At 47.0% G+C, this 22,831-nt stretch overlaps 2 protein-coding genes across 2 annotated transcripts in view; one reads left to right on the forward strand and one right to left on the reverse strand.

Annotated features, from left to right (window-relative positions):
- The window catches only part of COLGALT2 (collagen beta(1-O)galactosyltransferase 2), a 57,029-nt gene extending 53,207 nt beyond the window's left edge, over window positions 1-3,822 (reverse strand). Inside the window, exon 1 of the mRNA XM_075156953.1 lies at window positions 3,539-3,822. Within this exon, the coding sequence (XP_075013054.1) occupies window positions 3,539-3,822 (284 nt within the window). The remainder of the gene's footprint in view (window positions 1-3,538) is intronic.
- A 4,471-nt stretch (window positions 3,823-8,293) lies between these two features.
- On the forward strand, window positions 8,294-21,257 carry TSEN15 (tRNA splicing endonuclease subunit 15). The gene is made up of 4 exons (XM_075156952.1): window positions 8,294-8,416; window positions 9,221-9,302; window positions 10,517-10,652; window positions 20,818-21,257. The coding sequence occupies exons 1-4, from the start codon at window positions 8,294-8,296 to the stop codon at window positions 21,020-21,022; spliced, it is 546 nt and encodes a 181-aa protein (XP_075013053.1). The 3' UTR covers window positions 21,023-21,257.
- The last annotated feature ends 1,574 nt before the right edge of the window (window positions 21,258-22,831 follow it).

Genomic DNA, 22,831 nt, shown 5'->3' on the forward strand with positions numbered 1-22,831 from the left:
CAAACAAACACTGCCTACCTATAATTGAATGGATCTCAAATAAACAGAGTCAGCATCGCTAATGTTCAAAACAAGACAAACAACCCCAAACTACCCAAAAGAGGGTTGGGGCATGCTGACTACATAACTTCTGAGTCATTTTCATCCAAGATAAAGAACATTTTTCCTCCCTTTGCAGTTCTCCAACACCAATGCAAACAATGCAGTAAGTCCTCCTAACTCGGCTAGGCTGGGTTCGCAGCACAGCGTCACGGGCGCAGCCCTGAGAAAAGCTCAGCCCACCCCAGTAAACGTGCCAAGCGCAGCCGCACAGGGAGCGTATTAGAAGAACACTCCCTAGCTCAAAAATAGACTGACTTGGATCCAACAGCCGTGTTTTAAGGCTCCCTACTGTTGCTGGGCACTAGGTGGTTTCTCACAAAGTTGCGTATTTTTGAGCCAAACGCTGGCTAGGCTTTCCCCAAGCACCTGAGGGGAGGGCTGTGACCCCTTCCTCCTCCGCACGAAGGGACAACCATCACCTCCAGCACTGCCCTTCCACAGCTTACACAAGCACCGGCTTGAAGAGCAGAGAGGGGAGCTGCTGCCAAGGTGGGGAGCCTTCGCCGTTCCCACCGTGGCGGCGGGCACTAACGGCTCACAGACGGGCTGCCTACGGCCAAGTCTATCCCAGGAAGCTAAGCAGGGCCAGGACAAAGACGCGAGCGCTGTTTCACAGGAATTCCCACCGTTGAGTCATTAACGCGATCCTGGGATGATCTGCTCTCCGAGACAAGGTGGCTGGGGTTAATGCAGGGCAGGGGCCATCCCCAGGAGGCAGTTCGGATGCAGCTTCCCGATTCTCGGAGGGGGAAGGAAGAGAGGAAGGAAGCGTTTAACTGAAGGGACATGGGTCACAAGGCAGCAGCTGGCCTCAGACCAAATGTCCTGCTCAAGTCATTAGTAGCCAGCAAGACCTTCCGAGGTTGCTCACAACCACAGCAACTGCAGAAGTCAGAATTAAGACCAAAGGGAAGAAGGGAGTACGGACTGTCCAGCATACATCTTTAGCTCAGTATCAGGCTCACAAAGATTGAGATTAATTGACAAAGGCTACGAAAAGAAAATTCAGTGTCTGCTTCAAACTCGTTCACTGTCTCTCAACCCATCTTTACTGTCACTCATAAAACTTCCACCCTAGAAATCCGTCTGAGGAATCCACTGTTGAATTTAAGCCCTCAAGCAATACAGAGAGCATTTGGGAGTTTAAGAGATTATATATGTTTTTAATTTTCATTCTCAAGACCTACATTTGGCTATTTTAAAATGCTGACTTACTCAAGAAAATTTTGAAGTAGAATATAAGTGGCAATGAAGGAGTGCAACTCTCTGACTACCACCATTTCACTGCCCTTCACACCAAGCCATCCCAGTAACACAATGGCACAGGGACGCAGGTAAATCCTGGAATTTATCTGTTGAAAGGACTCTGTCAGGCACAAAGTCTGAAATGCAAGACGCTTCCAGAGATGGACTGTATTGTTTCATTTGTTCTCAACAGACTTGATAGGTACCTCACGTGAGCTTCCTCTTGGTGGGTACTTTCTGTCCTGAACATCCCTGGCTCTGAAAAAGCTCAAGTTTTATCGGGGAGCTGAAGTGAACAGGACTAAACCTCTCCAAGGAATCGCTGCCTACAGGTGCCTACAGGTACTGCTCTCTGTGGCAACTCAGAGCATCTACAGACCTTCCTTTTCACTGGCCATGACATTTTAGTCATTCTCATTTTAGAAAGCTTGACATTTTCAACAGCAGATTTTCCAGTTTAACCATGCCTTGTGTCTGTGCGCAATCCTCTTAAAAATTGAGTGATATTCTTAAAAGAATCTTAGCATGTTTTAAGTTATCTTACACTGTTATTTCATGAACAGTCCCCACAAATACTTTCGCACAATACTGCGGAGACCTTACGTAAAGTAAGGATAATGCAAGCAATGTACTAAAAAAGTTGTAGAGCCAACCAATGCTCTGCAGGACTTCAAAAAAACCCCAAACTTATTCTGCACTTGACAGCGAGAGGTATTTCAGGATCCACCCTGCTTCGGTGATCAGGTCTGCACTTCCAACTCCCACTATGTTTTATAAACACCAAGCTTAGCTGAACCACAGTCCATATGTAGGGTCTGATAATATCTATTCTTACGCACATCTGCTCAGATGAAATCCAAACTGGCAAAATTCCTACTGATACAAATGAAAGCAGAGTCATGGACCTACACACAGATGAGTCTGGCATTCACCCACAGCCATACACCAGCTTGTAATTCCACAGCCACATTTGTGCGGCACGCCACATTCGGCCTGATATCACAATCTGTTCTGTGCACCCTAAATTCAAAAGGAAAAAAAAAAAAAGGCAAAAGAGAGCCATGCACTGATTATACCAGCCACTGATTTTCTGCAAAGACCTGTAGAGTACTTGAAGACAAGTAACAGCCACGTTCCTGAAGCACAAGCAGAAACATCTAATGCTGTCTGCTTAATGACACTTCAGCGTCAGCGATGTGACCAGGGGAGGGCTCCTCCCCGTTCCCTTTATGCAAAGTAAAACTTTACTGACCTTTTAAGTTAAGAGGAATCTCTCCGCTGACTTCAGTGAACTTTGGATCGGGCCCTATACCACCACTTCTTCTTTTACACGCTTACCAGACTTAAAAAGAAAATCTGTTTGGGGTCCTTGCAAGCAATTCCTGTTCCTCCCAACATTTATGTCAGGTTGAGTGGGAAAGAGTCGGGGTTTTTTCCTACCCTTATAAATAAAGGCAGATTGACCAGTTCCCAAATTGGTCTAATTCCTCCATCCCGACACAGACTTGATTGCCACAGCTGCCCCCATGCTGCGATTTCTGAATACATCTTTGAGTCCATCCCTCAGACCGCAGCCTTGCAACAATGCTCCTTTTCAATGCCCATCAGCACCTACCCAGCACGCCCGCTCCCCAGCCCTGCCAAACCCCGACCGCCTCCCCACAAAGCCCGGGGGAGCGGAACACCACGCTCCCACCCGGGCTCTCCACGAGTTCTTCGTGTCTGTGGATTCGGACGAACGCTAAGGCGGGTGAATATTCCCAGCCTTCAGGGAAAAAAACCTCATCTCCCTCCCACACCGCCTACCGCAGCCGTCCGCTTCGCTACCCCTCTCGCTGCCGTGGGAGCCGTCTCCCGAACACGCGTGTCGTGGGGCCGTCCTCGGGGGGACCCCGCGTCCCTCGCCCCGCCGCCGGCCGAGCTCTCTCCCAGCGAAGAGCCAAACGCCGGCTCTTCGGCTCCAGCGCCGCTTCGCCGCGGCTTTCCACCCCCCCCCGCTTCCCGCCTCTCCCGGGCAGCGGTGCCCGAGCCCCGGCTACCTGTGCTGCGCGGGGCGGCCCTCCGGAGGGCGGGAAGGGGCCGCTGCCGGCTCCCCTCAGAGCCCCCTCTCCCCGCCGGCAGGGTGGAAGCTCTGCGGGCAGAGCCGGCCAGGCCACAGCCCCCGCGGGGGGTCCCCGCCGCCTCCCCTTACCAGAGGGCGATCCTGCTCTTGGGGTAGCTCAGCCTCTCGATGCAGCCGAGGAAATGGGGCAGCGTGTGCGCGGCGTTGCGGGCGATGATGGCCAGGAGCACGGTGGGCTTCTGCAGAGCCGACTCGGGCAGGGGCTGGGGCTCGGGGCTCGACGACGGCGGCGGCGGCGGTGGTGGTGGTGGCGGCGGCGGCGGCGACTCCGGGGGCAGGCTGGCCCCGCAGCCGCCCAGCAGCAGCAGCAGGAGGAGGGGACGGGGGGCGCGGGGCCCGGCGCACGCAGCCATGATGGGCGCGGGGCGGCCGCGGGGAGCCGCGCCGGCTGTGCGGGGCGGCCGGCGCCGCGGGGAGGAGGAGGAGGAGGAGGAGGAAGAGGAGGAGGAGCAGCGCCGCCGCCTGCCCGCCCCAGCGCCCCCAAACCCGGCCTTCGTGGGCCGCCGCACCTCCTCCAGCCCGGCCCGGCCCACAGCAGGCTGCCGGGCGAGGAGGCGACCCCCGCCCCGGGGCAAGCGCGGCGCGGGGGGGGGTGGCCCAGGTGGGCTCCTCTCAGCCACTGGCTGGCTCCGGTTAGCACAGCCCGCACGCACCTGCGTGAGCTTGGAGCCGGTAAAAGCGAGAGTTACAAAACAGGCATTTATCAACCGAGTTTGGGGGTTGAAAGAGCCGTTTGGCAGCTCCCGCCACAGCCTGCCCTCCAAGCGCTGCTGCCACGGCAGAGGTCTCGGAGTTTGCTGCCTCTGTGAAGATCTCGCCCTCATCCTTCCCACCCACCCGGGAATGAAGGTGACTTTGCACTTCAGACGTCCAAAAGTGTTTTGCAGACATCCCCGGGCTGGCAGCGCGAAGCAGCCTCGTACACCGTACCCGTCCCACGCCGCAGGAGGGATGCGCAGTGCCATCGCTCCAGCTGGCGTGCGGCTGGAAGATGAAGATATTCCCCGTATTTCGTTGACTCGCCCTCCACAAAAACGTTCTCGTGAATGGACTGATGACAATTTAACAACAAAATAAATAAAACATGTTTTATTAAAATTATTGGATCATGATCTTAAAAGGGGCACAGTAATCACAGCTCTTGTAGAAGTTAATGAGATTTGGGCATGTTAAACTCTTTTCAAGATGAAATCTCTAATTAGGGGCCCCATCACGGTGTATCTGGTTTTTACTTGGGTAGGTAGTTCCTTCAGCATGAGCAGATCAACTTTAAGCAGGCAGCACTGTTGCCTGTGTGCTTGCCAGACTCAAAGAGGAGGAAACACTTAGCAACCAAGTAATTGTTTATTAATTAACCATAATTTCATTATTGTTTGCAGCCCAGGTAGCATATATATAGATAGTTCATGTCTGCAGTGTTCTTTGTTTATAGAACATAATTTATCACCCACACCAAATCACATTGTCTCAGTTTTCTGATCAGATGACTCCCAAAAAAACTAACGCAAAAAGGAACACCCTAGGAAAACAGTAAACTTCAATAAAGGATCTTCAGAGGTCGAATCATCTGCACTAAAATTTGAGAAGCTTCTGCAATTTGTAAGCATCTTCCTGAACAATTAATGAAAATATATTCCTCCGGTTGGCCCTTCACGACACCTTTATAATTGTCCTTCTAGAATGATACGTTAATGAGGCTTTTCTTTCATGGTTAGCTTGCCACATGTTGCTTTTATGCTTGGATTCATTAACCGAATAGAAGGAACAGCTTTGTGGTCTGTATGAAGTGATTAGGGTTTTGCAGGAGCCAGCCGAATCCGCATGCACATAATGCCGCTGTCGTCCACAGGACCGCTCGCGTTTGGAGGATGGGGACTAACGCCGCTGAACTGTGCTTGACGTGGAGGGCTGGCAGACAGCTTTTTCCATCCACTGGACGTTCAAGCTGGGTCCCCATCCCGTTTTTAGGAGGCTATGTGGCAGCTTGAGGAGAAACACGCACCTCCTGCGACTCCTCTTTGCCTCCTCTGCGGATGCGGTGTACCCAGCGCTCCCTTGCTCACGTGAGGGAATGCAGGGTATTTCCCTCACAACCCAGAGCCAGCGGGGCCACGTTAGCGCCGCGTCAGGGCCCAGCAGAGATTATTTCCCCCCAGAAACACGGGAAGACCTGGGAGGCAGAGACTGCAAAGCCATGGCTCTGTCCTACCTGCAACACAAAGCACAGAGGTGCGACCCCGTTACGCGTTATTGCTGTCAGCACATTTGCAGAATGTTGGGTGTGCTTTTTAGCCTGTGCAGCTCTTGATGTCTTCAGTGAAATCTAAAGTGCCTTCAGCTCTTTTCAGACTACTCCCTTCTTTTTGTTTTGTGAACAGCATCGGAACCATAGCCATTTGCTGGGGGCAAATGCAATGCCTCCAGCAGCATCCCACAAATGGCAATTTTTCTCTTCAAAATGACTTTCCAACTCACTCTGCTGGCTGCCTCATATTGGTACACAAAAGAAAAAATCTGTCCTTACCCTGGAGAGAGGACAGTAGATGCCTGAAACATGAGATGTTTCTTCATGCATAAGAGAAAGGAGTCAACGCAGCTTAATTTCTTACACAGCACGGGTGAAAGTTTGGAAAGTTCACGTCAACAGCTACCCTTACAATTCATGTCATTCTTACATCTATAAATGCATGTATCTTTATGTGCATATACAAAGAAAGCTGTATACATTTTTTACTTCTTTATTAGCGACCAAAATTATATCCTGTATTTTTTTTAAGCCAAGACCCAATCCTGCTGTGACAGGACAATTAACCACCCTGTGGTGAAATATTCTAGCTTTGAGGAAGAAACAGCTTTTTGCAAACGTTGGTCGCACAGAAATAAATTTAGGCCATTTGTGTCAGCCGCCTCTAAATATCCCCACCAAACAAGAAGAGTCCAGCTGTGAGAACTGTCTTTGGCAGTGCCATACTCCCTCGGTTTGGCAGGTAACAAACTCTCTGAGGCAGCTTTCTTCTAATTTAGACTTGTTTCCCACGCAGCAGAAAACGGAGGATCCGTCCTTCTGATAAAGCATATCATATATACGGACCTACAAGAATCTACAGATGAGCCTATTTCCTTTCGTTTGCTTCTTTACCTCTGAGGACTCAAATCCATCCAATTCTTTTCCCAGCAGCCAAGTGAACCACTGTTGCCAACTCTTCCATGAAAGTCTCAGAGATTGGATTCTCCCCCCCCCCCGTTTTTTTTTTAATTTTGTGCCCAGGGAATTGAAGTGCTGGCTAAAAAAATGCTTTTTAAACAGGCCAACCTCCTCAAAATCGCTTGAATAAGATTGGCCTCAATATGACTTCCTGTGGCTACAAACCACACCAATTTAGGTACTCAATACATATAGATTAATTTTCATTGATGCTTTACTATATAATAATCATTAAGCCTATAAACAAGATGGGTTAAAGACAACACTGTTCATTTTTCACTAGGTCCTGCATCAATATGATCGTCTCAAGATCGTACTTGGTATTCCCTCTAACCAGTGTAGCTGTTTGGCAGTTTCCAACGTCAGCCAGATTTTTCTTGGCGTAGCCTTATCAGGAACAACCACAGCGTACAAGCGAGGGCTTCGCAGTCTCTCATCTGATGTCACAATATGCTCTGTATATCTGTTAAGAACAGCACGCAGCTTTTTTTGTGCATGGATGCCAGCTTGAAGCTATTCAAAATGCCCTAAGAGACAGGCCTGACTTCGTTTAAGCCAGTGTTTGAAATTTATCAAAAGAGGTGCCGAGAGAGATGGAGCTGGTGAGCCCGACCTGGGACACTTTGCATTAGGCAAACGGTACTCGCGCTGGAAGTCAAGAGATATTTCTAAATAAAGCAGTCCAAGATGCTCTTGATAACAATACCTTGAATCTAAATCTCTTAAGCAGTCTATAAAAGCTTTGGACACCATACATTAATAACATATTCTTTGCTTTTGTTTCTGTTTTACTCTCCTTCTCCCTTCATACTTTCTCTCCAGGCAGTTCTCTCTCTTTCCAAGGGGACTTCCACTCAGATTAGGTTTTGTTACGTTCATTTGCAGTTTACTCTCCCCACGATTATTTTCCCCTCTTTCTCTCGAGATCAACACCTTCCATCTTTTACAGGGACGCCCTCCAGCGATACGGACACGGCCGCTTTCCCCTGGCTTACCCCAGCTCCCCGGGCTTTCCCCCGGGCTCCGCGGGCCCACCTTGCCCGGGGAAGGCCTCGATGGCTGCTCCGCTGGCCCTGCGGTAAGGGCGGCCGCACCCACCGTGCCTCGCGGGAGCTGCGGACGGTCCTTTGGCGTCTGTACGGCACCTGCCTGTGGCAACGAAAAATATTAAGCGTGGAGGTGCCCTACAGAAGTGCTCCCCGCCTCCCATAGGAAATATTCTAAACCCAAACCGGTTGACATTTGTGGCTGGGTGATAAACCCTGCCTTGTTCCCCTAAAACGTCTCTTCTCCAAGCTCCACATCTCTTTCGTGGCCTCCTCGCTCCTGCCGGGCCTCCGCGCTGGACAGGGCAGCTTCTGGCCCTGCTTTCTGGGCTACCTCCTCCTTCTTTGAAACGCCCAAGCCTCCTTGCGAAATAAGGCCTTGCAATTAGAAAAACGGGCTGCAGAAGGACCGTGTATAAGGTATATATGTCATCCTGGCCGTGGAGGCAGAGCCTTGGCTCGGGGAGGGGGGGAACGCGGTGGAGGCGGAACAGGAGCGGCGCCGCAGTTGCCGGGGGAGCGCTCGGCCGCGTGGCGCCGCCCGGAGCGAAGTCGCGTTACACCGTGGAGCGCATGGAGCCGGCGGAGGGGGGCTGCGGCCCGGCGGGGGGCACCTCCGCGGGCGGGCGGGAGTCGGGGGGCCAGGCGGGCTGGGCGGGGGGGGCTGGCGGCAACTGGATGGCGACTCACCCCACGGTAGGCCTGTGCGCGGGGGCGGGGGGCGCGGGGCGCGGGGCTCCGCGGCCCTTCATTGCCCGGGCGCTGAGGGGCGGCGGGGGGCCCTCAGTCACTCGGCGGGGGGTGGTGGGATGGGGTGGTCCGCTTTCCCGCCCGTGCCCGTTGCCCCGACCCCTGACAGGATTTCCCCCCACCATGGCTTTGAGGAGCATCTCGAGCCGGGGGGGCACGTAGGTAATCACGGGCACCCCGAGGCCGAGGGGCCGGTGAAGCGGGTGTCCCCCCCCGAGGAGGGGTGCTGGAGGGGGAGATGTTAATATAACGTGTTCCCTTATATCGGGCCTGTTGAGGGGGCTCGTCTCCCGCGCCGTGAGGGCTGTGGGGGGATGCCGCTTTCAGTAGGGGACGAGGTTGTAAATGCTGAAATCACCCCTGGAAAACGCAAGCGTCTTAAACTTTGACTCCATCTTAATACTGAAAACACGGAGGTATTTAATTTGGCCCTCATCTTATGTTGATGTACGGCAGCAAAAATAGGTAAAATTCATAGCCCTTCTCCACAAAGCTAGATCTGTTCCAGAAATAGTTGCGATTCCTCGTTTATTTGGCTTGCTTTCTTAAGGGCTGAAATAGGAGGAATGTGGAAAAAAGAGCTCTTAAGACACTGTCAGAAAACAACTCCTGTTTTTTTAATTGCCTGTTAGTCCTTAAAACTGGTTTCAGACTTCAGTGGCTTAGATAGCTGTACAGATTCTGGTTTGGTCTGTGTGTTTTTAATATAACTTCTGCTTTCCTTGACCAACGCTACTTTTTGGGTTTCAGTTCACCGAAATGATGTCTCTTGATATATCTGACAGTGCTCAAATCTATGCTGCGTTTGTGGTATACCTGGACCTCTTAGAAGGTAATTCAGTGGAGCGACTGGAGAGACCTCAGCAAATATACTTGCCTTTAAGTTGCTATCAAAATTTGTGCCCTAGCAGGACCTTTCCTACAAAAGTCCGTGGCATTCTTTTTGAAACTTAATGCAGTGATGGTTACCTAAGAAACAGATGGTATTTTGGTGCTGAAGATTTCTATCCTGTGCCTACCTGGAACCCTTACGAAGATTAGGACCCATTTTGTCCAGCAGTTACAGATGCAGGTGTTCCAGGGCAAAGGCACTCAGCATGGAAAAAAGCAAAAGAGGATTAGGGGAAGGAAAAGGGACATAGAAAGGTGAAGTTACAAGTTCAGTGGTTGTGCTGGTAATAGAGTCCTCATTTGTAGATTAGTGACAAACAGTGAGGTTACCATTTAGCAAATGGCTGATGTGTGCTGGCCTGATTAGGGTGCTGTTTTCTAGAAAGGGCAAGGATTCCTATAGGAAAGAAGATAATTTGGAAGTCTGGTGGCAATAATTATGACAAATGTAGTGTAGTCTTCTGGTCTCTTGTAAGAGTGGAGCAGAATTATGTGATATATAAACTGCTGCCTGTGATTGTCCCAAGTTGGCTTTATTGAAAAGGGACTGTGCGTAGGCAGGCAGCCAGCCTAATAAAAATAATTCAGTTTCTCTTGGAGGCTGGTGGTTCTCAAGGTCAGGGAAGGGAGGGATTTTACAGGCCAGAAAGCACTGTGTCTGTTAGTGTTACATCTCTGAAGAAAATGCCTTAATAGGCTTTGAGAGAAGTAGTTATGCAATGAAAACTTTCAGCCTTGTCCCTTCAAGTAGGAGGGAAGAACTGTGTGTCATCAATAATCATGCTTTTAGCACCTGCTCCGTCACAGTTTAGGGTACTGATAAAGTTCAAATTTGGATTACAGATGACAAAGATGTTTTTTTGTCTTCTTTTTGCCTTTTTGAAACCAAGCGTTGTTAGACAGATCCCTAGTCACCATCAATCAGCGTAGCTCTGGAGTCAGCAGACTAGTACTGCTCCCATGGGTTTCTTTAGCAGTAATACTGTTGTCAGAAGGGGAACTTGACAGTTAAACGGGGTAGTTGTCTCTCATGGGAAATCTGTGAGGAGAAGGAGAGAAAACAGAACCTAAGACGTTAACTTAAATACCAAATTTGATATTTGAATGCTTAAAACTTGTGTTTTGTTCCTTCCCATCGATGATGAACCTTTCCAGGGAGAAACTGGCATGAAGTGAAGCATGTCGGAGTAGCAGAACTGCAACTCGTATGTTTACACGCGCGTGAAAGAGAACAGGACAGTCTCCAAGTGATGGTGCCGGTACCTGTGCACATATCGTTAAGCCACGAGAGGTGAGGATGTGGTCAGTGTTTGGCTCACGTTACCAATAAGATCAAATGAAGAACAGATATATTTAACAGGTTGCTGATGACTTGGTCAAGAGGGGAAGGGGGAGGAAACGAAGGAGTATCAGAGGAAAGCAGTATCTCAGCCTGTGAGCAGAGTTATTTTGGGTGCTGCAAACATACGTGCAAAGTTGAGATTTCTTTAATTTTCTAAGCTGCATCAGTCTCTGCTTCTCCCTCCCTGAAAGTGGTACGCCTTTGATGTCAGCTTCCGCAGCAACTGACTCCTTCTGCTGATAAACACTTCGTATTGTTTAGAAGTTGCATATGCTCAAGGAAGTAACAATGGATATCAAAGTATGTGTTTGAGAGACAAGGTTAGAATACAAGACCTTCACAGCTTTTATTTGGAACATTCTTGTGCTGCTTTTTTGTAGTCTGGGAAATCTAGCAATACTTTTTGTGTCACTGGGCTTTAAAGTACCTAAGAGGAAAGAAATCCTCTGTGTCTAAGACCTGTCCAAGAATAAACTTTTCTTTTTTGTTGTCGAGTCTATGGATAAGCCTGGTGGGTTTGGTTTGCTTTGCTTTGCTTTTTGTTTTTAAAGTATAATTTGGCTACTTTCAATTGGAAATTCCTCTTACTTATCCAGAGTCTAATGAGTAACTGTCCCTTGAGCTGTGATTTTGACTTATTTCCCTTACATAGTCAAGACTAAGTAATTCTGAAGCAGAGGACAACACAGCTGTGACTTTGTGATATTACAGATATTTGCAGCCTAGTGAAATTCCGCCTCAGTAATTTTACAGTATATTTTAACTGGCCCTTAGAGCAGCCTCGAACACACGGTATGATTTACTCTCTGATAATGGCCGCCTTCTCTTGCTGGTGTTTGCCATTCTTTTCTGTGATGCCTCTGATGACCTGAACTATTTCAGCTGCATCACATGGTGGTACATTGTTCAATTTCTTCCGTTCCTACTCGTGGTAGGAGCGTGCGCTCAGGGCTGGCTTTACAGATCTTGCTAGTGTTTGCTGTTTCCTCTTGCTCTGTGGGCAGCAGCCTGACACAGCAGTAGGTAGCTAATGAATTGCACTTAGCAGGCGTGTTTGTGTGCGCTCTAGGAATGATGTTTTAGACATGCTATGGTTTTTGCTTTTTTTTTTTAGGCTTTAGAAGTGACAGATCGGTCTCTTGCGACCAGAGTTCCTTCTTAATTCTGCTATGTGTTTTCCTAAGAGTGGAACAATTCATTTGTGAGGGGGAAGAAAATACCTACTAGATATTGATGGATTTGAGTGATATCTATGTGCTGAAAAAGTCTTCTGTTTGCAAATACTGGTCAGTCACTCTTGTGGGCTTGGTCTTATAGAGAAATATGGTGTGATCTCCACAACAGAGGAAAGCTGCTGAGAGGTCTTGCAGAATGAAATGCTGAGTGTCATTCAGCCTCTCTGCAAGAAGCAGATCACTGTATGTGTGTGAAAGGGACACATTGCTATTCACAGTTCAAACTAGATTTTAGGTGGGAAAAGAAGGCAGCAAATTAGGATATGGGATCTTTGAGAAATTACGCCTACGTGCCGAGTTGTGCCTGTTTAATGTAGTAGGTTTCCACCTAGGTTGGAAACTTTGATTCCTGGCATTGGATCAGTGCCAGCAAGTATGTTCTAATTGCCTTTTAATGACAGTGAGATATTGCACTGCATATATGTCCTATCTTTTACTGTTTCATTGGGGCTTTTCATTTGGAGCCTCTGAACTTGTTTGTACTGTGGTGATACTGTTTGCTCTGCTTCTGGCACCAGTGCGGATGGAATCCATTACTGGAAGGATGTGTGTTAGAGAAGCAAAGAGTGAATGCATCACATTGATTAAAAGTACAGTTTGTGACTAGGTTTTGCTACAGAGCCACTATATAGAGCGTATTGTCACTAAAATGAGCTGAATACCGGGCTGTAATGCCAGGTGAGTCCATTAAAGCCTGTATGTGCTCAATACCCATAGATGTTGTCAGGCAGGAAGATCGTATACGCTTGTATTTGTGTTACTGAGCATGCATGTGCATAGGCATGCTTGGCATCTCATTAGTAGATCACCACTGATCAGAGGGGCCTGGTCTGTCTTCGTAGAGAAAGGACAGCATCAGCTCCTTGGACAGCATCAACCGCTCCTTTGCTGGAACAGTAGGCAAAAACCAGGGGGTGTAGACAATAACTGCAGCTCAAAGTTACACAGCGTAGAGGGAGGCCATTAAAAAGGCATCTTACAGAAGGAGTTGGAAACAGTATTACATTAATAATGACAGTGATGACTATTTTCTTGTTGTGATTCTTGATAGCAGGAGGCTTGTTAGGTATCTGATGTGTTAAATGATATTTTTTCGCTTGGCTTACCAAGCTATAGGTAGACAGGAAAGCTTTTGTACTTAGCTACTTTGCCCTTTTATTCAAAGCAATGCTTTGGGTTTTTGTGTTACCTGCTAAAGGTAGAGGAAGAGGTACGAGTACAAGTGAATGCAGCTCACTTAATGTTGACAGTAAGCCATTGGAGGGCGTTGGGAAGGTTCTGTTCTCATTGCTGGGCCTGGAAATGTGCTAACTGCAAAAGCAGCTGGTAAATGGCAGCATTTATGGGCAGCATTTCCTTGCTTCACCAGTAGGGCCTGAGTAGGGGCTGCAGGGGTGGTTTTCCTCTCAAAGCCACTTCAGCCAAGCTCTGCCTTCCCAGGTGTCTCATGAAGATTCCTGCTTGGCTGACACTCAAACGAGTGTGTCCTTAAAAGGCCGTAGTAAAGTTGCTGTGGAAATTACCAATGAGACACCTAAGCAGATGATAAATATCAAAAAAATAATCTGCTCAATGTTTTTTAGCCTATTATAAGATTTCATTGTGTCCAGTTTATGCATGACAGATAATTGCTTCAGGCAAAAGCTGTTCTGCTTACTAAGCTCATTACAAACAGCTTGATGGAAGCTGATCATCCTTCTATGCCGGTGTAAGGCTGCACAGTAACTCACTGAACTGCAAAATAATGGGTTCTGGAGCAAAGTGATCACCAATGCAAACAGTAGTCTCATACAATCTGGGAAGTGGCTTCATGCTGTACACGCATGCTCTTAAAATGAAGAGAGTTGAATCCTCTGTGAGTAAAGACCTGGAGAATAAGAGGCAACTTCTGTCTGTCTTGGACCATCCTCTCAACCACACACAGCTGGCTAAGGTTGTGTTTGTACGCCTTCGAATTTAGCAGTGATTCATACTTGCAGGAGGAATTCGTAGGTCCATTGGCTGGGACGTGTTTGCTGTTCACTGCTGCAGACGACATCCTGGTGCACAGCGAGTACCCAACTGCCAGTGCATTCCAGCATTGTGGCTCCCCGAAGGGGATGAAGCAGTTAAATACAGGTAGTCCTGCTTCAAAGCTGGCAGAAGTGACTTGCATAAACCACGCTCAACAAGTGTAGGAGAGCTCACAGTGTTGACAGCTGGATTTTCTAGATAGCGTTGAAGGCCTTCATCCTTCCAAGAGCCACGCAGTAAGATGCTGGATCTAATGGAATTACGCGCTGTCTGTCCTAGACAAATAACATTGTCTAAGCAAAATGTTAGTAGTAAACCATCAGATTAAATGATACGTCACTGCCCTGTTTGTTTTTTGTATGCAAGTGTTGGAAATGGATGAAGGATGAAGTCAGTTGCATGAGGTTATAGAGACTGCAAAGTTAGTTTTAGGCTAAGAGGGAAAGGGTTATTTTGTTAAAATGGTAATTTTGGAAAAAGAATACATGAATGTTTCATTTTAAAGCAGAGGAGCATCTTCAGAAGCAAATCTAAGGACTGGAAGCGATTTATCCTCTTCTAACTTGCAGTTTGTGCAATAGATCTTCCTCTAATCTGAAGTGGTTTTGCTTGTAAGAAGCACTGTTATTTTAAAGGCACTGGAAGTGTGACATGCTCCTTATCTTTCATCCTCTTTACAGTTTTGTCAGTAGCTCTTCTGCTATAAGCATTATTTGAGTTTACTCATACAATAAATCACACATTGAAAATGTAATTAATAGCTTCTAAATGCAAACTCTTTATTAATAGTTGAAAAGTGATTGATGTGGCTCATACAACTGAGTTGGTTATGCAGTACTATGACTGAACGTCCTATAGTGGTGTATCTTGTAGAAAGTTGCTGAATTCTGATTCCTCCCTTCTGCATGATTTGTCTTGTTTCCTTTTTCAACTTGCATGGAAAAAAGGACTTTATATTCCTTGGGGTTTCAGTTCCTTTTCCTGACCAGTGAGACACGTGGTGTTTTCTTTAGTTTTATTCTTTTTTTTTTTTTCCATTACAAAAACATTACTTTCTTCTGGCATCCCATGTTCCTGTAGTTTGGAAACAAACCCCAAGAAAGAGTGGTGTCCGTTTACCTCCCACCACCACCATGTGGCTTCTTCCCGTATATTTCAAGGCACTAAGTTAATCTAGCTGCAGGGCAGGCAGCAGTGTCTGGAGCGGTGTTCCTGATGGTGAGCCGTGCTGTGCTGTTTTTGTAGCGCTGGCGGAATTCAAGGTATTGTGCTTTACGGGAGGTTTCCTCTGCCTTGGTTCTCTTGTCTCGGGGCCTAGCTGAACAAGGCTGGTACAATGGCGCACTCCGATGCACGGCGTCGTGATCTCCGTAGTGGTACAGAGGCCAACTTGTGTTGACTCTCCGGCCCTGCCTTGCATGGAGGGGAGGGAGCTGTTCGGGCTGGCCAAGCCCGCAATGAATTATTCATCCAAGTATAAAGGGCAGATTGAAAGCCTTTGGCTTTTATGGCATGGAAGGCAGTAGTTCCATTTCAGCTCAATGGAGCACTATGCAACCTCCATAAAACTACTCTGAGCTTTCAGTGTTACCGCTGCTTCTCGGAGGTGCTTGCATGGCATGTATCATTGAAATACTCTCTTGTTTGTCACAAAACTTCCTGCCCATGTTATCTTTCCTTTATGATTCTATCCTTTTTTAGGTTTTGGACAGTCAGTTAAAACCTCAAGCTACAGTTGCCTGAAGTTCGCCAGTCGTATACCCGTTTCTTTCTCTGGAGCGAAAAGGGCGATGTCATTTTGTTAGCAGATCATTAGAAAAGATGGTACAGATTTCTGATGCGTGTTGAAGGCCCACCTAGTACGAAAGTCTTTTGTTAATGAAAAATTAAAATGGGGGTAAGATGGAAAATTCCCCTCTTTGGATGGATTTGTATGGATTTCTTTGTTTTGTTTTGCTGTTGGGTTTTGTTTTGTTTTTAAGCTATTAATTGCAACAGTAATAGAAGACCACGTAAGTTCACTGTTGCCATTTAGTTTGAATGGAGCAGTAAAGGCAGATGCAGGATGACATTCGTAGTGCTGTTACCTTAGCTGCAGTGGTCCTTGCGTGACGTTAGGTAAGTTAAACCTGCCCTTACGACTAATTCTTTGGTAGAAAAAAGCAGTCCCTTCTGACTGTAGTTTGTAGGTATCTAGAAAGCATTTTTAAAGTCCTTTTTCTGATGCAAAGGGCTTTAGAAATGCCAGCTCTTTACTTTGTATAACAGTGTCTCCTTCAGGGGTTGAGATGAAATCCTTTTCATCTCCTGCAATGTGAGGTGAATGTGAGTTTGCTTCTGAGGTGGAAACTGAGGGCTTCATCCTACTGGCACTTGCCTTGGTGGGAGCAGGTCCTAGCTTGCAGCAAACATGCAGATGCCATCAGTTTTTAGAGAAGGGTTTTCAAGCTATTCTGAAAACTTGGAACTGTATGATCTGCAACAGATGAGAATTCTTATTAAAAAAAATATTTAGTCTTATTCTATTTATGGAAACTTTCCAGTGTTTCTTGTGGTGTCTGTATTCCCCTAGCTTATGTATGTTATTTTCCTTTCACAGTGCCTTTGTTTGAGGCGTGCCTTTTTTTGTGGGAAACCTAAAGCTTCTGCATTGCCTGTTTTAATATTGAATGGCTTTTCTTCATGGGGAGGGGGCGAGAAGGGAAAGGAGTGGTTGCAGGATATTTTAACTCAGACTGCTCACTGTGCATGCAGCAGCACACACGCTTGATTGTTCTGTGCGCTCTCTTGGGGCTCTAGATGCCTTTTATTTTTTACCAGGTAGTCGTTGGCATAAATCCCGAGAAGGCAGCATGTATAGGGTTGACTGTCCCCCATCTTCCTAGCCAGGCGGAGCCTGTGGATGGGCGAGTCCGAGGCGATGAACAAGGCAGAGCCTGTGGGTGAACGTGTACTAAGGTGGTTGAGTATTGTGTTGCACAGTGTCCTTCATCAGATGACAAAGGTTTCTTCCAACATAGGCTTTACCTGAGACTGTACTGAAAACATGCTAAGCTTTTATTCAGACACTGCAGAACAGTATCAACCGTTTCTCAGCTGCACCTTTTCTCGTGTTGAAACCTTCTGCTTAAAACTTGATGTCTAGCCAGTGGAGTGGGCATACCTGAATGCCTGTTGAAAAGGAGGAACCAGGTAGAGCCAGTCCACCAAATGCTTGACACCACAGCTTCTGTGGGGTTCACGCTGTTGGACCATGGCCTGTAAAGGCTGGGGAACCAAAACCATTGTGGACCCCTTGGTATCAATGGGAACAGTGTTTGCAGAATGTGTCCTAACACAGTTGTGACTCGTGAGGAGAAGGCTGGTCAGGATGCTGGTGAATGGAGGTTATCAAGACTGTTGGTGGAGTATGCCAAAGTACTGGATGTTTTGAATTCCCCTGTTCCAGAGGCTTCTAATATTTGACACTTGCAGAAACATTAAAACCACTTTTACTTAAGCAAAAGCCATCTTTTATAACTGACATCACTTGTATGGTGTAGCAGACGTACTGGTCACTAAGGAGCTTATCTGTAACCATTAACCTAGCAAATGAAGTCAGCTAGCTCTGTTGGGGGGAGGTGTTACATATGGGCTTCTTGTTTAGGGCTTCATTTTAGTCATTGAGTGCAGCTGTTGTGCGAGATGGGCAGCCTGGAGGGCTGCACCTCTTGGAATAAAGGCTTCTTGCCTTGTTTGGGAGGTCAAACATGCATTCCTTTGAATTTCAGCTGGCCAGGGACACTTCTTGCCTTTTTTTTTTTCCCCACATAGACAGTGTTAGATGCATCAAAAGGATTAAAAAAACTGTACCTTTCCTGCAATATTTCATCTTTCTGTTCGTGGTAAGTAGCAAGTGCAGTGAAATCAGCACAAACCCAGATGTTCTCTGACTCCTTCTTTGAAATGTCCGCTGCTGCAGAGAAACTTTGTGAACATGCTGGACGCAGAAGCTAACAGTGATGCCTTCAGGGGAGGAGAGGAAATGCAGGCGTCTGATACAGACTTCCTGAATTCTGAAGCTTATTCTTTTAAAAGATACCCTCTCGCTAATCTGCAGATGTGCTGCATTGCATTATGGCTGGTTGTGGTACGCATGAATGAGAGCTCTTGTTTTGGAGCTGCCTGTGTTGAGAAAAGGGGGAAGAGGAGAATCTTGCATTTGCAGTTGCAGTTCTTTATGGCGATAGAGGCTGATTGCTCATGTGGAGTGGAAAGCATTGGGCTCTGTGGACAGCAGTGTTAGTAGATCATCCTGAGGCAATGGCATGTCTTTGTGCTCTTTACATAAAGCCTGAAACTCAGTCTTCCGAAAAGTAAGTCAGGGATGTGAAGAAATGTCATTAATCTGTTGTCAGGACCTGGCCACTTTTGGGATCATGGTGCATCTTCTAAGTTTAAGTGCTAAATGCGGGGGAAATAAATGTTCAGATGTCTGTGCTTGACAGTATAAGAAGAAATCAAGAGTGATGGGAAATCTAGATCTAAGGCCTCACTGTTGCATCCATCACCCTAATAGACTAGGATGAGAAATGGTGACAGTTACTAAAGAAAATACGAAGGAGCTTCTGCCCTGGCTGACAGGTGAATACAAGCCACTGCCCGGGTCTGCTTCCAATATGGGACTGTCCACACTCAACACAAGTTTGGTTTCTTTGGGTCCCAAAATTTCTCTCCCGGGTAGCTGTGCCCTTTTATTTGGCTTTTTATTGTTATTTCTAGTTCACATTCCCAGGAGAGAGAGAGAGACTAGTATCCACTGCTTCATAAAAGTCATGGATCGTTCTTTCCTCATTGGGTCTCTGCCATAGCCTGGCCTCACCATTGACAACTTATTCAGAGCTTCCTCCAGACACGAGCTACCGAGGTGTGACAAATGGATTCTTGCTCTCTGCATGTGTAGCATGTCTGGGAGGACACCTGGAATCCTTTCCCAGGCCCTCGTCACCCGCCAGAGCTATGGCAAGCCATTGTGGTGCCGGAGGGACCCCTAAAGAGGGGCTGGAAGTGACAAGAGCAGAAGGTGCCCAGCGTCACACAGAGGCACAGCGCTTCACTGCTGTGCCTTAGACATTCAGTTCGTTTGTCCCTGCTTACTGCTCTCCTGGTGCGCCTGCGATTCACCTGGTACTTACTGGTGCAACTCCAGCCGGCACATGACCCCTCTCACCAGGCAGTGCTTTCACTGGAAGGCCTTGCCTTATTTGAGGCATTGCTCATAGCGGGATGCATTTCGTGAGGCAGAGCACCTCCATCCATTAATTGCCTACAGCTTTGGAAGGCAGGCTTGCGTTTATGCTCTCCTTAATACCCACGGTGCAGTTAGTGCTCCCGCCGCAAGGCCCCGAGCCTGAGGCGCCTGCCAAGTAAACGTGCAGACAAAGCAGTGCCAAGGCAGGGAGCAGAGACGTTAACGTCGCGTTGCTTGAAGTGTGAGTCTTTTGCGGGTGTCTCTCTTCTGCCAGTGGCCAATGCAGTATCTCTTTGCTTATGTGTTCTCTTGTTATGAAATGTGCTGATGGTAGGAGGACCAGAATATGGCTTTTCACAGCCTTAGTCTCCCTGTTGCATGAAAAGACTAACTAACTGTATTGTATTGCCTTGCCTTGCGTTACGTATGGGCCAGTAGTGAAAGCAAAAGAAAAGGCACAACTGAATTTAGCCAAGTTGAATTATGAACAGTTCAGAAGACAGACGGATACTTAAAAGGGTCACGGGTTTAATAGCATAGGCTTTCCAGGCTGCTGCTTATTCTCTGCCGCTTTCCATTTGGCTTTTATTAAGGGATCAAAGAGGTTTGGAAGGAAGATAATGATTAAAGTTTGAAAGCTGATGCATTTAGAAAGAGCCTTATTTTCAACTACAGTGCCCAGCTTCAGAAATGGATGTTTTCTGGTGAATGAGATCTCAGGGGCACATGAAGAGAGGGGTGATTTTTCCCACTGCATAGCTGACCTCTTCTCAGAGCGTAACCTGTCCTGGCAATCCCAGATGAGCCCTATTGCACCCAAGCTTTAGGTGACGGAGAAGGCTCCCTGTGGAAATGCTTGCTGTGGGGAGCGTTACTGTTCTGCCCCTGGGCACTGCGCTCCTTCAGTACTTGCTCCCCAGTCAGAGCAGTAATGCAAGGACTCCAGGAATCCTCAGCTCTGAACTGAAAAGCAACTGGCATGTTATTCTTAAAATAAGATGAACAGGAAAAATTGCGTAACTTTGTCTTGAATTTTTAAGGAAGAGATTATTTATGCTGACTGTCTTGAAGGAGAACATTAGCCTTGTGGCTTCTAGTCTAGACAGGGAGGTAGAGAAACCTGGCTTCGTTTCCTGGGTCTTCCACAGACTGGCAGAGAACTGTAGCGCAGAGACTGGAAGACTTATCTCTACAAATGGAACAACTCTTAATTATTTTGTTCTCTAATTGAACACCATGTGTTACTAAATTAGATAATTGTTTTTTGTTTTTTGTTTTTTTTTTTAATCTAATGAAAACAAGGCCATTAGAGATTGCCGTGCTATGACTGTCGTAGTCGAAGTCGAGGCATGTGCACAGTAGTACACCTAAGCAAAGCTTAGAAGCATATGTTGAGCCATTTCCAGCAGAGATGTTTGTAACAGAGTATATTTTTATAAGATTCTTTGTTATTTGATTTCGTTGCTTGATTGTACGACTTTGGATTTTTATTAGAACAGATATTATGCTTTCTTTAGTGAAGACAAATTTGCAGAATAAAACCAGGCGGAATAAAAATAGCAATGGTGCACTTTTACCTTTGTGCCATCGTTAGGTGGTTGTGGACTCCTTTCTAACTGATTGTTTCCTCTTCCAGGATAAGAGAAATCCTGAAGAAAGCGTCTCTCCCACAAGACGATCCCGACACCCCGCTGTCAGTTACTTTGGCCATAGTTGAGTCAGATTCCACAGTAGTCTACTATAAAATGACTGATGGCTTTGTAATACCAGATCCTCCTGACGATACTGAAGATGTGGACAATAAACAGTGGAGAAAGAAAAGAAAGAAGCTTTTCAAATGATTAAGGCAAACAGACTTTTCTTGAACTACTGTCCTCAAACCTAAACAAATCCAGAAACTTATGCATGTAAATAAGTAGTGTGCTAAAGTCTGCCTTCTGCATTTCAAGCATCTGTTCAGGGAGAATGGAGGCTTGTGCAGCTGCACTGTAATGAAATGCCATTTAAAGTATGAAATGGGTCACGCATTTGAGACAAATTGCTCCTGGCTAATAAATATACTTGTGAGATGTTTCCAAAGTCTCTCCTTTGTATCTGTTCAGGTACATAACAGAATAAACACATCCTTACCCATATTGTAAATATTGATTAAAGGTAAATCTTACAGGTTTGTGGCAGGAGTACCGATACTAAGTTAAGGGCTTTGTATTTTACAGAGTGTCCTTATCTTAACGCTGTCAGAAGTGCTAACGCTACCTCCCAGGTTACATTTCTGAATGCTTACCTTCTTTCCCCTGCTTTTGGAGAAAATACTTCTCTAAAGAAATACCTTATTTTAAATTTTTCTCTGCAGAGGGAAAACTGACTATAGCAAACCCAGAGGCTACTAGAACAAAGTGTAGACTAATAAAGAGGGATGTCTGGATCTGCCTGAAGAACCTACGAGCAGAGACCAGCCCTTCACGTGGAGGTAGGTTATGACTGGATCAACCACACCTGAAAGTGTTGACCCAGGGTAGCGTTACCCACGTAGCTGAACGCACACCGTGCTAAAGGTCACGATCCAGAAACAGCATCAGGCTTTCGTTCCACATACAGTGTTGGACGACTGTCTAAGAACTGAAGGTACCTTGTGTTCGCATCCCAGTGCGATGAAGTTGTCTAAATGGTGTGCTGCCCTCTCCTTGGGTTTCCTGTCTGAAATAGCTTCGACCTGCTTTTAGTGCTTCACCGTGATGTTAGTGCTGAGGAGGAGCATGACAATGGGGCATGTTTTCATCTGTCGCCAAAGTATATCACCTTCTATGCTATGAGTGGACACTAGCTGTTACCTGCTTCGTTCAGCAAGCAGGTTTCTACACCCACTGTAATTTCTAGGATTTCTTCTTGGGTTTTTTTTTTTGACATAGCTTCCACTTGTTAAACTGGCTGCCCAAGAGGTGCTTCAGCTAGGAGTAAGTTAAGAGGAAAAAAACCTGACTTTCAGTTTCTTTTATGGGAATTTTCCATGTCTTTCACATAGAAGTCTTCTTCAAGTTAAACTTAGAGTTTCTTGGTAATCAAATAGCATCCCAGAAGCAGCTTCTTCAGTACAAAAACATCAATATGACATTTGTGTGGCCAAGGATCACGCATTCAAAATTTGAAGCACAAGAGCTCTTTTTTCGCATGGGTATAAGAATGGGAGAGAATCCAAAAAAACAAGCTGGAAATGAAAGACCATTTAAGCTTCAGTATCCCTATGACTAGAGTGGATGTTTTTATGGTTGCGGAGTTTGAACCTAATTTGGCCAAATACACTGGGAGGCAGAATGGTCTAGCAGGGAGAACCCAGGGCAGGAACGCCCTCGCACCCGGGTGACGTCGCGTTGCTTTTGGGTGCTGGTCCTGCAAGTGTTTCTCAGGCGCCTAGTCTAGGCGAGGGAGGCAAGTGCTTTCTGGCTTGTGCAGACTTCAGCCCTCTCGGGGTGTTCCTGGGCTCGCGGCACACGCTTGCCCCTCCCAGCTTTGACAACAAACTCGGAGGAGAAGGGTGCGCTGTCACCCAGAGCTCTCTGTGGCACCTTCGGGCAAAGGGGAAAGCGTTTATCATCAGCTTCGCCGCTAGCACCGTCGCCCGGGGGGACCAAGCTGACTTGGGGAACCTGTTA

Source organism: Calonectris borealis, chromosome 8 (genome assembly GCF_964195595.1).
Source record: "Calonectris borealis chromosome 8, bCalBor7.hap1.2, whole genome shotgun sequence".
Taxonomy (NCBI): Eukaryota; Metazoa; Chordata; class Aves; order Procellariiformes; family Procellariidae; genus Calonectris; species Calonectris borealis.

Coding starts and splice junctions, on each gene's coding strand:
- TSEN15 (XM_075156952.1), top strand. CDS start 8,294: ATGGAGCCGGCGGAGGGGGGCTGCGGCCCGGCGGGGGGCACCTCCGCG. Junction 9,303..10,516: donor ATACCTGGACCTCTTAGAAG/GTAATTCAGTGG, acceptor GAACCTTTCCAG/GGAGAAACTGGCATGAAGTG. Junction 10,653..20,817: donor ATATCGTTAAGCCACGAGAG/GTGAGGATGTGG, acceptor TTCCTCTTCCAG/GATAAGAGAAATCCTGAAGA.